Below are 15,055 nucleotides of genomic sequence, written 5' to 3'. Positions count from 1 at the left end.
GCAAGTTAGGAATCAATTAGATTACTATCAGGCTGGAGTCACATACAGGCCAGACAAGAGGAAAGGCTGCAAGTTCCCTTCCCTCCAGATCACTAGTGAATCAGATGGATTTTAAGACAATCAGCAATGGCTTCACGCTCCCATTCAGCTAACTTTTTAGTTCCAGATGTTTATGAATTCCAACAGAAAGACTTATCTTCCAAATGACATGGTGAATACTGCTTATTGTTTCAAATATTTATTCCAGACATGTCTCTTTTCAAAATGAAAAATAGAAGACAGGTAATTTCATTCCACACCAAGGCATTCCACCACTGACTAGGTGTTCAGCAGCTCGTCACATGGAAGAGAAGGAAAAGCCAAAGTACACGAAGATGTGCTTGTGGAAAGGCAAACAAGTCATCAGGGCCTGCATCCAAAAGTTTGAAAGGAAGTGGCTGCTGAGATATTAGAAGCATTGGTTAAAATAATCCAGACCTCACTGGATTCCTGGATGGTTCTAGTGAACTGGAAGCTGCAAATGTGACACTCTTGTTCAAGGAGGGAGAGAGGTGGAAAACAGGAAACGACAGGCCAATTAACTCAGCATTGTTTGTTGGGAAAATGCTAAAGGCTATTATTAAAAGGAAGAAAAAGCACAGTGTTCGAAAAAGTTTCACTCAATTAAACAGAGTCAACATGGTTTTGTGAAATGGACATCATGTTTGACAAATTTGCTCCAGTTCTTTGAGGATATAACAAGCAGAACTAATAAAAAGGGAATCAGTAGAGGCAGTATATTTAGACTTTCAGAAAGAATTTGATATGGTGCCACAAAAAGATATATTGCATAACATAGGAGCTCATGGTATCAGGGTAATGTATTAGCATTGAGGTTTGGATAGATGGGTTATTCTCAGATTGGAGAGGCATACCTAATTGAGTTCCAGAAAGACCAGTCGTTCCCTGGAATCATGAAAGGATGTGTGCAACTCCAGCCTGCCGCCAGCCCATTAGAGAGACTAGCAGCTCTTGCACTAAGCAGTGCCACTGAGGAAGCTGTGGCTGCTGCAGGGGGAAAAAAAAATCCCATGATTGCAGAGGTCTCAAGCCACACACATAGACAGAGATACAAGGGGGGGGGGAAAGAAGAAAAGACAGAGAGACACACAGATAGACAGAAAAAGAGAGAGAGAGGGAGGGGGAGAGAACGAACATGAGGCCCTCCAGTCCCACCACTCCACAGCCATAAAATCCACTCCATGGTATTTTAACTCCATACTATGAAAACCATATTCCAAGTGATCTAAGCTTTATTCACAATTAGCTCTTCAGCTTTCACCTCGAAAGTTTAATTAAACATAAAGCCTACAATGGAAAACATCAGATTCTTAAAACTTTAAAGTTTTCCTTATAGGCAAGTCTTTTATACAGCATATTTATTAAAACACGAGGCAGGGCATACACTAGACTTTTGTCTCAAGAACTACTTTAAATCAGAAACAATGACTCTCTTTAAGTACCAAAAGCCTACGCTTAATGCAATAAATATGGCTGTACAGTACCATGTTACACTATTTGCACAATAGTTCTTGTTTCAATGTAGGAAAAGTAAAACAAACAAGAATTTCTGGTTGATACTAACACTAAATAATGTCAATATTTGTACAATCTCCCTTTACATTTATCACCCCTGTATTTTAAGCTCCCTGTCAGACAGAATCAATAGTATAATTGCTCCAAATAGCTATGCAAGTTACCATTTGATCTGTTTGCAAAATTTAACAATTTTTAAGTGCAATTAGATGAATTCTTCTTGTTGGGAAGTTAGTGCGAAGCTGAAGGCAAGTGCATTTTCCCCTTAATTTACAGTATGCTTATGATTTCAATAGCTTCAGAGTCAGATTTCATTGAAGCTAGTTCAAAATGATTAAGTGCATAAATGGTAAATAATAAATCCCAAGGCATTTGTAGTTACTAAACAATCTAACAATTATGGATACAAGATAGAAGAAAAATGGTTTCCATATAATAAGACCAAAAAAAAATTTAAATTCAAAAATGTTGAATTAAAATAGGGAGGATGATTCAGACAGAGAAAGTAATTTAGCATTTTACACTATTAACATTTTTTTGATGCAGAAATCAAAAGAAAATGAATTATTACAGCTGCTATGAACTACATTTTTCCATGTACTGCAGGTCCATTAAAAAAAAACGCAGACCTTTTATTGGACATAAAAATCAATTGATTCGTGGTTTCTAGGCAGTTTTGTGAATTTTCATACCTTTTTGGTACTGGCACTGCATAGAGTGTAAATTGCATACTATGTTCAGCAGCTTTTAATTTAAAATACTCCAATGTTAAGGGTAAAATAAATTGTTGGAAAACAGAAGATGCAAAACGTACAATACCAATAAACCACAAATAGTTTTAATAAATGCAATTTTTAGATATATATAGGACTTTTGTTCATGCACTACCCTTCTACAAAACTAGTTAAGTGCCAAGTTAGACTATGTCCTTATGTATTACGTGTGTGCTGAGCTTAGTTATTGCTTCCTGTCATTGCTTGTTATAATACTTCAAATGGAAACCCAAAGACAGATTTAAATTATTCTTTACTTAAACAATGGCACCATTCATGCACACTAGATATATAGTTCCACATGTTAATTCCAGATATGATCAACTACAAAACAAAAGTAGGCCTTTATAATGGCTTTACTTTAACATCTTATTTATCAAACATATAGCTAACAAATTTCATATACTTATATTCACTACAACCTATATCTCATCCAAAAAATACAAGGCATTTCCTTTCCTTCCAATATATTTGTTCTATCATGTCAAAATGGTTGAGTAAAATGTAAAAATATTTCAGTTAGCCTTAACCATCTGAATGTAAAAGTCAAATGATACTCGTTTCCACAGTACTATCAATACTACTTCAACAGTTATTAACATTTTATATATGAGTTTATTAAAAAAGTGTTTCCTATTCAATATATGCTTTTACACCCACACAACAAACTTTGATGCTATAAATTTCTACAGCTGTGCTGCAGTCCTCAATTCCTATAAACCATGTGTTCAATGTGGTAGGCAATCTCTTCCCAGACTTCTATCAATGCTGAGTCAATTATAAAGGAGGTCCAGGCATGACATGGTTGACCTTTGTCGCCATATTAAGCTGCCTGGTATGCATTTAACATTTAGGTAAAAACAAGAACTGCAGATGTTGGAAACCAGAGTCTAGATTAGATTGGTGCTGGAAAAGCACAGCAGGTTAGGCAGCATCCGAGGAGCGGAAAAATCGACATTTCGGATTAAAGCCCTTCATCAGGAATAGAGACAGGGTGCCTGCATCGTTCCACTCTGCAGGCACCCTGCCTCTATTCTTGATGAAGGGCTTTTGCCCGAAACATGGATTTTCCTGCTCCTCGGATGCTGCCTGCCCTGCTGTGCTTTTCCAGCACCACTCTAATCTAGACCCTGCATTTAACATTTACCTATGGCAACATGACTCTGGCATGCAATGCAGCCATGAGGAAAAGTGAACCTGCATGTCATTCCTCAAGGTATAATGCATTTTAATATTCTTTATGCTCTGTCCCATTCTTTGTTCTACAAAGTTATTATTACAATAAAGGATCTTATAAGAAAAAAATGTTTGAGTTACAGTGGCTAAGTGGAGAAAATGCAGCATGCACTTTTGCTATACAATAAGCAACCCAGGTTCTTAAATGCCACTGATTAACAGAAGAATTGGTTGAAGGAGGAATGTTTCTCCAGATCACTTTATTTCTACTTTGATGGATTTTTAACCACCTGAAACACCTCGATAGATAGATGCGGCCATAGTTTAAAATCTCATTCAAAGTGTTCTTTCAATACTGTATTAAAATATCATCTCAAACTATATATTCAATATCTGGTTTTAGCTTCAATTAAATAACTCCGAGAAGGATCATAAGTAAGTAAAGTCTACAGTGCTCCACCTGCTTTCATTTTGTTTCCAAGCTATTTTTGATGAGTCTACATTAAACGGGCTCACAGAGCCATATAATGTGAGAGAGAGCCTAGACTCATGAGTTAAGTTCAAAAATCAGATATGGTGAAAGGACTCTATGGAATACACAATTATTGGACAGAACAGTACATTCCCGAGTAATTCATTTTGAAATTATCTTCATAAATGAGATTTGCAATGTAATCTCCAGAGGGCAATTCCTAAAATCAGCTCAATAAAATTTAACTCCTCAGAGAATACAATAAATCATAACCATACTTGAAATTAAATATACCCAGACCAGGTGCAATAATAATTGCACAAAAGAAAATATGTACAGATTAAAGACGACAAATAAATTAATTTTCAAGGTCATTTTATAAAAGTTTCTCCATCTTTAATTTATAAACTGATAACAACTTTGTATGTTATGAAAAAAAGAGATCCTCTTAAAGGACCTGAAGTTCTTGTTGACTTTATTACATCAATCAGGCATAGTCTCCTCACCCTGTACTTACTTATCTTGTTACTATCACTGGCTGTCTCTTCTGACCCATCATTGTCCTCTTCATCGTCCCCTGAGGAAATGGCATCTGGAAGAAAACCATAACCTATAATCTCCCCAAGATAATGAAAATTCGATAAATGGATATTTGCTATGTATTTCTAAAGCATTTTCTTCCTAGATAGCCAATGATCATTAATCCTTTTTACAACTGGTTTTTAACAATAATCGTGCAAAGTAATTAAAATATCACAATATCCACATCAGGCACTATTACAAGATATCGTACATAACCGTCTTATTTGGTTTCAGATTTTTAATTATTCCTATCCAGGCCAAACACCACTTCAAAACCTAATCACCTCCACCCACTGCCTACTGAGAGTCACATAAAATGCTTGGCATGACTTGTCTACAGTTTAACTCCTCCCTTTGATGACTCAGCCAAAATATGGAACTAGCTTTGTGGGGCAATCCTGGCTACAATACGGTCTTACATTTTAAGTTGAAAATGCACTAAGATCAATAATTACTACGTTGAAAAGATATTGACAAAACAGAAGGTAATTTGAACAGCCCCTCCAGCTGCACACTAAAATGTCAAGAAACGAAACAAAATATTTTTCTTTAAAAACGGATAAACGAGACAAATTTAATTAAAATACATCCACATGGAATAATTTGATAGGTGGCAAGCTTGTTTTTTGTTAATAATGTAATATATGCTAAAAGAAAAAGTTTACAGCTATTGAAACTGAACAACTTATAAGTCCAAAAAACACCTGCATCAACCTTTTTGAAAACTGTCATATTCCAGACAGTTAGTCCTGCCACATAGTCTGTCAGTTCAGGTTTCAGTTTGTATTTGTCCATGGTGCCAAGTAAATTATTTCCACTCCCACCCTTCCTAAAAGCCTTAACTGGAGGTCACTTGGAGTGCAACAGGGTCAGTATAAATGTCAAGCTTCACTGAATTTCTAGGATCCAGTTCAAATGTTACTCACCTGTAATGTTTACAACGAAGTACACGGTATCACTGCCTATTGGTCTAATTGCAGTACAAGCATAGAGGCCCGAATCCTCATGTGTGGCATCACTAATCTGCAAGTACTCTCTGATTAAGTAAGTCTTATTGCTGTGCCCCAACTGTTCCCCATCTTTAGTCCAACTGATGCTCTGTACATCCTCTTTCAATGGACATTGCAACTGAAGCAAACCTCCAGGATGCGTGTGCACTTCAGGTTGAGAGATTTGGTAGTTTGATGGAGGCTCTGCAAAGCAAGAAAAGGAAGGAAGGGATGGGAAGGAAAAGGAAAGTTGCAATATATGTCAGAAAATCTGACTTCAGTTGATGCCCCGTGATGCCTTAAAAATAAGCAATAGCAAGCCAAAGCTTAACATTAGAAATGAAACCACATATGCTAGTAGACTTACAAGGATAATTTAAAAACTTCTTGCAACAGAACAAAAATGTTCAATACCAGAGGTCAAGCAGAGGGAAATTTGGGAAAAGCGTGTGGCCAATCTGATATCACCCACTTTATGCCAGCAACAAAAGATAAAATTGCCCCATTGACTTTGCTTACACACACTAAAAGCAGCACACAGCAGAGGGATGATACAACAATTTAAAAAAAATCTCAAACCACAACAAAATTTAAACTAAGACCAATTACGGTTCCCAGTAAAGAATTATTTGTTGCTTGCTCCCAGCAAATTGTTATGTGTAATTATCAGACACTATGTAATTTATGAATGTTGCCTTAAATATTGAATAGATAAAGATTTTCATATGTCTGTAAAAAGTATCACTTAAACAAAACTGACATGACATTGCAAAAGCTTAAAGAACTTGAAGATAATCTCAAGGAAATAGCACGAATAACACTGCTTTAAAAAGGTCATCAGTTGCACACCTTATCAAAATGCTTCTGAGAAAACAAAGGTCAAATATTAAGTTTCTATGAAACTAGGATAAAAACAATTGCTAGGATTAAACAAAAATTGAAATTCTTGGGCAGATGACAGTGGAATTAAGAGCTATACCTGGGGGAAGAGATAAAACATCATCTGGATCCTGACTCCCATGGGATTCCACTACTGTAACGAGCAATTTTAGTGTGAAAATCAGAATTATGTTCCCATCAAAGAACTGTGGGGGAAAAGAAGGCTCCTAGGTTTCACAACTAATTATTTCATTTAATGCTCTTGAAACGTTTGGGGGAACACATTGGAATTGTGGTCATCCAAGGTCTTTTTGCGATCTTATACAGAATGGATCAATCACCTTGATTCACTGAAGTGACTACAGGGCATCAATAAGGCAGCTGAAATTAAAATTTTTTGGCATTTTTAGGCTCGACTACTGTGTAGGAGACACTATTGAGCGAATCCTCACAGGTGCCAGAGGCAAGTCTCAAGTATGCAAAGGACCTAAATAAAGATCCCTGGTCACATAAAGGAGTTCAAGCACAGGCCTGCCTCTATTAATTCCACAACTGAGCCATAATGCATTAGGAAAGACTGGGGAGGAGAGGCTGAAGATACACTTGTCAAAAGAGAGGGGAGGTCAAGTGCAGGAGGGAAAAATCAGTTAGACAGTTGTAACTGAACTAACAGCTGATTCTTTATAATACCTGGCTCAAGTATACCATCCGAGCAAATAACTACTGTGCTTTGACATAGGAGGTGCATGGTGAATCCATATTGTGGAAATAGACACAAAGAAATTAACATCGAATTCATATTCTTTCCAGCTATGCAGCTTACATAAATATATTGCACTGTCTTGAAGTTATGTTTTATTTCAGTGTATATAACATATTAAATTATGAAATTGCTTAAGAGCCAGAAGTCATTTTCCAACAGAATGACATCTGTTAAGAGAAACCTGTCCTAGACATGTCTCTTTAATTAAGCTGTAATTACGTTAAGAAAATTACTCCTGGGCTTTCTTGTTTCAACAAGGAACTGCTGTAATGAATCACCAAGCATTTCTTGCACTACACTCCACCAAGACTGTGTGAGGCAATTTGATATGACTGGCATTTACATTCCCAGATGACAAAGTGACTGCAAAATTACTTTTAATTGTGCTCTGGTTGAAAAAGCCTTGAAGGAACGACATTTCATAATGCAAGCTTCTTTGGAGACATACAAATAATAATTTTTCATTAACAGATTCTCTAAGCAATGAGCTCTAATCTTCCTACCATCAATTCTTGCAAATTAATAATCTGTGCAGACATTTTATGTAAAAATAAACTTCAATGGAGAATTGTTTCCCTCCAACACCCCATTCATACAACGAAACACTGACAATGGTGCATTTTCAACTCATCTTATCTCTTTTTATTCAGGATTAAAAGCATTATCGGAAACATGAAAGGTAACAAAACTTCGATATTAAGAACAAATGTATATCAAAATCCATGTTTAACATTTTACAAAGGAAATATAAATCACTTCATTTACAAGTATATGAATTACATGCAACCCATACCAATGAAATCACAAAGAGACGAACTGATCCAATTCTAAGGAAAATTTTTACACCTTTCATTTCAAACATGTTTCTAGTGTTCTACAGAGTGAAAAGGCAATATTTTCTGCACAAGAACCATAAACATGTTGCCTATCGTTTACACAAAAAAAATTGAATCTTATTGCAAAGCCCAGCTGTGCCTACAGACTGATGGTCAGCGCAGCATTAGTTGGGCTATACCACACTGGTGAACAAACTACACTCAATTCTTTTTTCTAAGCAATATTTCCAATTAGTGACATCATCATCAATATTTCTTAAAGAAATCATAAAACTGAGATTTTCTGTTTTCCTGATTTGTTTATTAAATTATACGCAAGCCTGATTACTCCCTTAAATGGTCCGAAATCCTCAGCAAGCATAAGCAGTGCTGAGCCACAGACAATTCAGGCCACAAATGTAAATGAGTAGTGAGGTAGTCAATTATGATCTAACTCATACCATACTGATTACCTGTCATATCACACTATATTACGTGTCAATACCTTCTGCCAGACCCCATTCTGCTAGAAGCCCCATTTTGGCAGAGGCCTATGTACCCATGCATTATTTTACCCATTCACTGGTCCACCGCCCATTCCACTTTTAAAATTTCTCTCTCTGATCAAGCTTTGGATCACCCTTCAAAACAGCTACTTCTTGAGAAGTTGTGACCATCTTCCCCTTATACCTCTTTTTCTATATGTAACACCTCTTCCATATTAATTCCATACATAAATGCATATAGCTATTTTGTATATACATTCAGAAAAAAACCTGAAAAAACACACCAATTGTTAAATTGCATGTGAATTAGAACTTCAGCTTATGACTAAAGATTTCTTTTTTTTTGAAAACCTACTTTGAAATGATATCATTTTAGACTGCAGAAAACACACAAATGCTTAATTTCTTTCTGAAACTATACACATCACAAAAACATTGACCTATTTTTATTTGACCCAAACGTGTTCATATTTTCATACATGAGTCCTGGATAACGTGACCTGGTGTCATTTGTCATTTGTCAGCCTATACATTCTTCTGCCTGGTTGCTTTTAGCTCCGATGTTTTGTGGTTGAACTCTATTACTTGCTTCAGCCTTTATTCTACCAGAGAACCTATTCATTGCTTTTCAACGAACTGTTAAGTTAAAAAGCAGAACCTCCAAAGTAGTAGTCTTGAGATTAATGCCTGAACTATAGGTCATCGAGTCATACAGCATAAAACAGACCCTTTGGTCCAACCAGTCAATGCCAACCATGTTTGCAAACTAAACTAGTCCCACCTGCCTGCATTTGACTCAGAGCCCTTCAAACATTCCTATTCATGAGCTTATCCAAATGTCTTTTAAACGTTGTAACTGTACCTGTATCCATCACTTTCTCTAGCATTACATTCCACACACTGTAAAAAAAAAAGTTGCCCCTCATGTGTCTTTTAAATCCTGCATAGAGTAAATAAATTCAAGGAGTTAATTGTGTGGCACAAAAATTGGTACGGGTGGAATGGGTTTCAGTTCATGGAGTAACGACACCACTTCTGAAGGAGAACAGATCTGTTCTGATGAGACAGACTTCATTTGAACCATCTTCGTACCAGTGTCCTGGCTAATCAAGTAACTATGGCTATAGAATGAACTATAAACTATTGGGAGTGGGGGGTTCGGAGGAGTGAGGAGGGTCAAATCAAAAGGGTATGGCAGTACTGCAGTGCCGTTATTTGGGTAATGACACCCAAAGTGGAATGGGAAGGGAGAGAGTGTACAAACATAGAAAAAAAGAGCAAACATAGTCGAAAGGGGAGGGGGGTGGTTGGGGGTGTAAAGACAAAATGTATGGTTCTCTGATCTGCGCAAGTAGGTGGATTCGCCATGCTAAATTGCCCACAGTGTCCAGGGATGTGCAGGCTAATCCAGATTAGCCATGGAAAATGCAGGGTTACAGGAATAGCCTAAGGGGATGGGTCTAGGTGGGATGCTCTTCGTTGGGTCAGTGTTGACTTGACAGACCAAATGGCTTGCTTCCACACTGTGGGGGTTGTATAATTCTATGAAACATTGACCATATGATCGAATGCAACATTTAGTGTGAGAGTGAGAAATGTGGGTTGGAAACAACATTGCTAAATTTAAATGAGGGTAAAGGCAAAGAAATCAGGACAGAGTCAGCTGAAGTGGACTTGGAAAGGTTACTGAGAAAGAGAGACTGTTGAGGAGCAATGAGAGAGGCCTTTAATGAAATAGTTCATGTCTCACAAATAAAAAAAATCCCAGTTATGAATACTGATTCAAGGAAGGGAATAAACCAACTGTAGTTAACCAAGGAAGCTAACGATAGCATCATGCTGGAAGCTGAAAAATTATACAATGTGACAATGATTAGCAGTCAGCCAGAGGATGGGGAAAGTTTGAAAACCAAAAAGGTAACCAAAATAAAGGAGAAAATACATTTTGAGGGTAAACTAGCAAGGAATACTAAAATGAACAGCAAGAGCTTCTTTACATATATAAAAAGGAAGAGCAAGGCCATGCCCTTTGGGGGGAAAAAAACATATGAACTGCAAATTGCAGAGAAATTAAATAAATACTTTGCATCAGTCTTCGTGGTAGAGAACATTAATAATATTCCAAAAATGAAGTAAGGAAGAGGCAAAAGAAGGAGAGGGAATAAATACAATAACTACCATTAGAGATAAAGTACTAGGGAAAATAATGGGGCAAAATGCTGAGAAATCCTCTGGATCTGATGCGTCCCATTCTAGGAGATTAATTGCAATACCTGCAGGAATAGTGGATGTGCTGGTAATAATCTTCCAAAAATCTTAGATTCTGGAAAAATGCCACAAGTTTGGAAAATTGCCAAATTAACATTTCGTTTGAGAGCGAGAAATGATTATTCAATACAGGAAGGAGACATAACAACAAGTAACTGTAAGCTAGTTAGCTTAACTCAGGTCACTGGGAAAATGTTAGCAGTATAACAAAGAGGACATAATACCAAAGTACTTAGTCCACTTGCTTCAGGAAAGAAAAAAATCATGATGACACATTTATCAGAATTCTTTGAAGGGGTAACAAACATTTTTGATAAATAGGAACCAATAAACACAAGGTATTTGAATTTTCAAAATGCACCTGATAAGTAAGTAGACTTCTTTGTGGTACTTTAAACCCCATGATGTCGGGATAATACAATAGAATGGATAGAAAACTGGCTCAGTAATATAGGGAGGTGATAGTCTAGTGGTATTATCACTGGACTGTTAATTCAGACACCAAGATAATGTTCTGAGGACCCATGTTTGAATCCCACCATGGCAGGATTGGCGGAATTTGAATTCAATTTTTTTAAAATCTAGAATTAAGACTCAAATGATGATCGATTGTCGATTGTCAGGGAAAACCCATCTGGCTCACTAATATTTCTTAAGGAAGGAAACTGCTATCCTTATCTGTTCTGGCCTACATGAGACCCCAGGCCCACAGCAATTTAGTTGATTCTTAAATGCCTTCTGGGCAATTAGGGACAGGCAATAAATGCTGGCCTAGCTACCAATGCCCACGTCCCATTAAATAATTAGAAAAAGGGGACATTTTCAGGATTTCAAATAATAATAATTGGGCTGCTACACGGATCTGTGTTTAGTCATATGCATTTATAATGTATATTAATGATCTGGATGAGGGAAGTGAATGTACTACTGTAAAGTTTGCAGAAGGCACAAAGTTAGGGGGTAGGCAAATAGAGAGGATGACACTAACTAGACAGCGATACAGCCAGGTTAAATGAATGGACAAAAAACTTGGCAGCTAAAACATAACATGAGAAAACATAAGGTTTGCACTCTGGCAGGAAGATTAGAGGAGGTGCACATTATTTAAATGGCAAAAGATTGTAGAAAACAGCAACACAGAGGGTTTTAGTTGTCTGAGTGCATAACTTACAAGAAACTAATGTACAAGTTCCGCAAGAAAAGGCAAATGGAATGTCAGCCATTATTTCAAAGGAAATTATGCATTGCCTGAAACTATGCCAGACACTTTTTAAGCCACACTTAGAGTACAGTGAACTCTTTTTGTTCTTTTAACCAAGGGAAAATATACTCACATTGGAGGCAGTCCACAGATGTTTCACTATGTTGATTCTGGGTATGGAGAGATTTTCTGACGTGGAGAGTATGTGTATGCTGGGCTTGCAGTCATTAGAGTTTAGATGAATGAGAGGTCATCTCATTGAAACAGAAAATTGTTAGGGAGCTAGAAAGGATAAACGTGGAAAGGTTCCTTCCTTTTGGACCATGGACCAGAGGACAAAATCTCATAATAAAAGGGTTGTTCAGTTATGATAGAGATGAGAAGAATTTTTTTCTCTCAGAAGGCAGCAAAATCAGTGGAATTCCTTATTGCACAGGGATCTAGAGGCTAGGTTATTATTCATATCCAACGCTGAAATAGACAGATTTTTAATCATTAGAATATTCCACGATCATGAGGAAAAGACAGGAAAGTGAAGTTGAGGATTATCAGATCAGCCATGATCTGTGAATGACGGAGCATACTCGATGGGCTGCTCCCTACATCTTATGGAAGAATGAGCAGATTTACACACAGGTCCCTCTGCTCCTGTTTGCTTTCAACAGTTTGCCTTCGTGGTTCACGGTACTTTAGAGTTTTGTATCATCTGCAGAGTTTGAAATCATCTCCTGTACCTCAAGGTATCAAGAAAATTCAGGCTGTTGGGCAACTCCGCTATGAAACTTCATCCAGTCTGAAAAACAACTGCTATCATTACTGTTTACTCAGGCAATTTTATATTCACATTGTTACCATCCCTTTTGTTCCATTAATTCAGAGCTTGCTTACATGTATGTTATGTGGTAGTTTATCAAATACATTTCACAATTCTGTGAGTAACACATCAATACCATTACCCTTACCAACCTGCTCTGTTATCTTATCATAAATCTCAAGCAAGTTAGTTAAACACTATTTTCCACTAACAGGTCTGTCCTAGCTTCCGTCAACTAACGCGCATATGCCCAAGTTATTTCTAATTTTGTTCTGAATTCATTTCCAAAAGCTTTCTCACCATAAAAAGGTTAATCTAACCTTATTTGTTGGTCTCACCTCCACTCCCTTTTTTTAAATAACAGTGTAAAAGATTAGATTTCCTACAGTATGGAAACAGGCTCTTCAGCATAACAAGTCCACACTGACCCTCTGAACAATAATCCACCCAGACCCATTCCCCAACTCTACATTTACCTCTGACTAATGCACCTAACACAATGGGCAATTTAGCATGACCAATTCACCTGACCTGCACATCTTTGGATTGTGGGAGGAAACTGGAGCACCTGCAGGAAACCTTTGCAGACACGGGGAGAACATGCAAATTCCACACAGACAGTCGCCTGAGACTGGAATCGAACCCAGGTGCCTGGTGCTGTCAGGCAGCAATGCTAATCACTGAGTCACCATGCCGCACCAAATATTCACAATAATACAGTTCTCTGTGACCACCCATACCTAAAGGAACATTTAAAGGTTATGGCCAATCATTTCATAATTTCTAATCTTACCCCCTCTGTATCTTTGGATGCGTCTCATCCAGTTTCAGTGCTCCTGAAGGACAAAATAGTCCATTCAAACCCTCTCCCTCAATTTTGAACCATTTGAATATCTTAACTACCTACACTTGCAAAATAACCTGGGCAGCATCTTCTTTTTGGCAAAGTAGATACAAAAGTATTCATTTATTACTTTAATCATGCAATTGCCGCTATGCAAAATCAACGTTTTGGCCCCTAAATGAGCCCCACTCCTCCACTTTTCACCATCTTATGGTTTATATATCTGCAAAAAACTTCTGAACTATCTTTTGTTTGCTGCCAGTCTCTTCTCATTTCGTCTTTGGTCTTTTTTTCCCCCAATTCTTCTCTGAATCTTTTACACTCAGTTATGAACTCATTCAGCTTTAAAGGAAGCACACCATCCAATTCCAATTTTGCCCACTTACATTTTAAAATAATTTATCAGGACCAAATTCATTCTTACTCCATTGAAAATGGCTTTCCTCCAGTTAATGGTTCTCAGTCTGCATTGGCCCTTGTCCTTTTCCAGAACCAAACTGCACTTTATGATACAACAATCACATTTTTAAAAACATTTTCCTACTGACATTTGATCTATTTGCCCTTTCTCGAAAAAAAAGGCCCCAGCAATGTCTTCTTTCTTAATGGACTGGAAACATGCTGGTGTAGAAAATTTGCCTGAACTCAATCTAGGAATTTTTGGCCTTTTCTGCTCCTCACCATTGGTCCATAACCAAATAAGCTGATGTGACCTTTAAAGAAAAATATTGATATTGTGCAATAATAAAACAAAATCTCCATTGCATCATTGTTTCGGGCAGAGTTATCTATGATTACCTGAGGTTCTCATTCTAGAACTGAATTTAAAGAGGCTACATTAAAGTAGGACATGATGTCATAGACTAACAAAAGACAGCTTCAATCCAATTTTCTCTTGAGAATTTGCAACCTTTGCCAGGCTGTCCAAAAATACAAAACATGGAAAGCTGGGTCTGTCAATTAATATAAAATGCAATCACAGTAATAAATGTAGCCATTCAAAAGAACAGCAAATATAATCCATTTTACTGTTAAGTTTTGAAAGGGCTATAAATTCTGTCTGTTAATGTCCTACATGTCACTATAGGGAAAAAAAAATGACAGCTTCTTAAAAGATTTCCTCCTTGGCAGTAGTTTTACCATCAAGCAACTGGCGCAAATGGTCAGAACAGACAGGAAGCAGAAGCTCCAACTTTATTCAAACAACCTAGAACCACAGAGACAAGAGTTAAGTGCCAAACACTACATCACAGGCCCATTGAATACAACTAGCAGTTATAACAAGGTTTTTAAAAAAAAAGGATTTCCACAATTTTGAAAATGTTCTCATTCTTTCATGTTGAAATGAATCAATTGATTGCCTAACTTTTTAAGATAAGTAACTTTCTGTAGGATGCA

The 15,055-nt window shown here is 37.0% G+C and overlaps 1 protein-coding gene across 13 annotated transcripts in view; it reads right to left on the bottom strand.

Moving 5' to 3' along the window:
• The window catches only part of LOC132826283 (fibroblast growth factor receptor 2-like), a 189,647-nt gene that overhangs the window by 61,026 nt on the left and 113,566 nt on the right, over nucleotides 1-15,055 (bottom strand). For 11 of the 13 annotated variants that reach the window (XM_060842065.1, XM_060842067.1, XM_060842069.1 and 8 more), the window contains 2 exons: nucleotides 5,505-5,771; nucleotides 4,514-4,588 (listed from right to left, as the gene is read on the bottom strand). The exons of 1 other annotated variant lie outside the window; for it this stretch is intronic. In XM_060842065.1, coding sequence (XP_060698048.1) covers nucleotides 4,514-4,588; nucleotides 5,505-5,771 — 342 coding nt within the window. The remainder of the gene's footprint in view (nucleotides 1-4,513; nucleotides 4,589-5,504; nucleotides 5,772-15,055) is intronic. One more of the 13 variants, XM_060842071.1, reaches the window with a different exon arrangement.

Source organism: Hemiscyllium ocellatum, chromosome 22 (assembly GCF_020745735.1).
Source record: "Hemiscyllium ocellatum isolate sHemOce1 chromosome 22, sHemOce1.pat.X.cur, whole genome shotgun sequence".
Taxonomy (NCBI): Eukaryota; Metazoa; Chordata; class Chondrichthyes; order Orectolobiformes; family Hemiscylliidae; genus Hemiscyllium; species Hemiscyllium ocellatum.
This window is presented reverse-complemented; position numbering and strand designations above follow the sequence as displayed.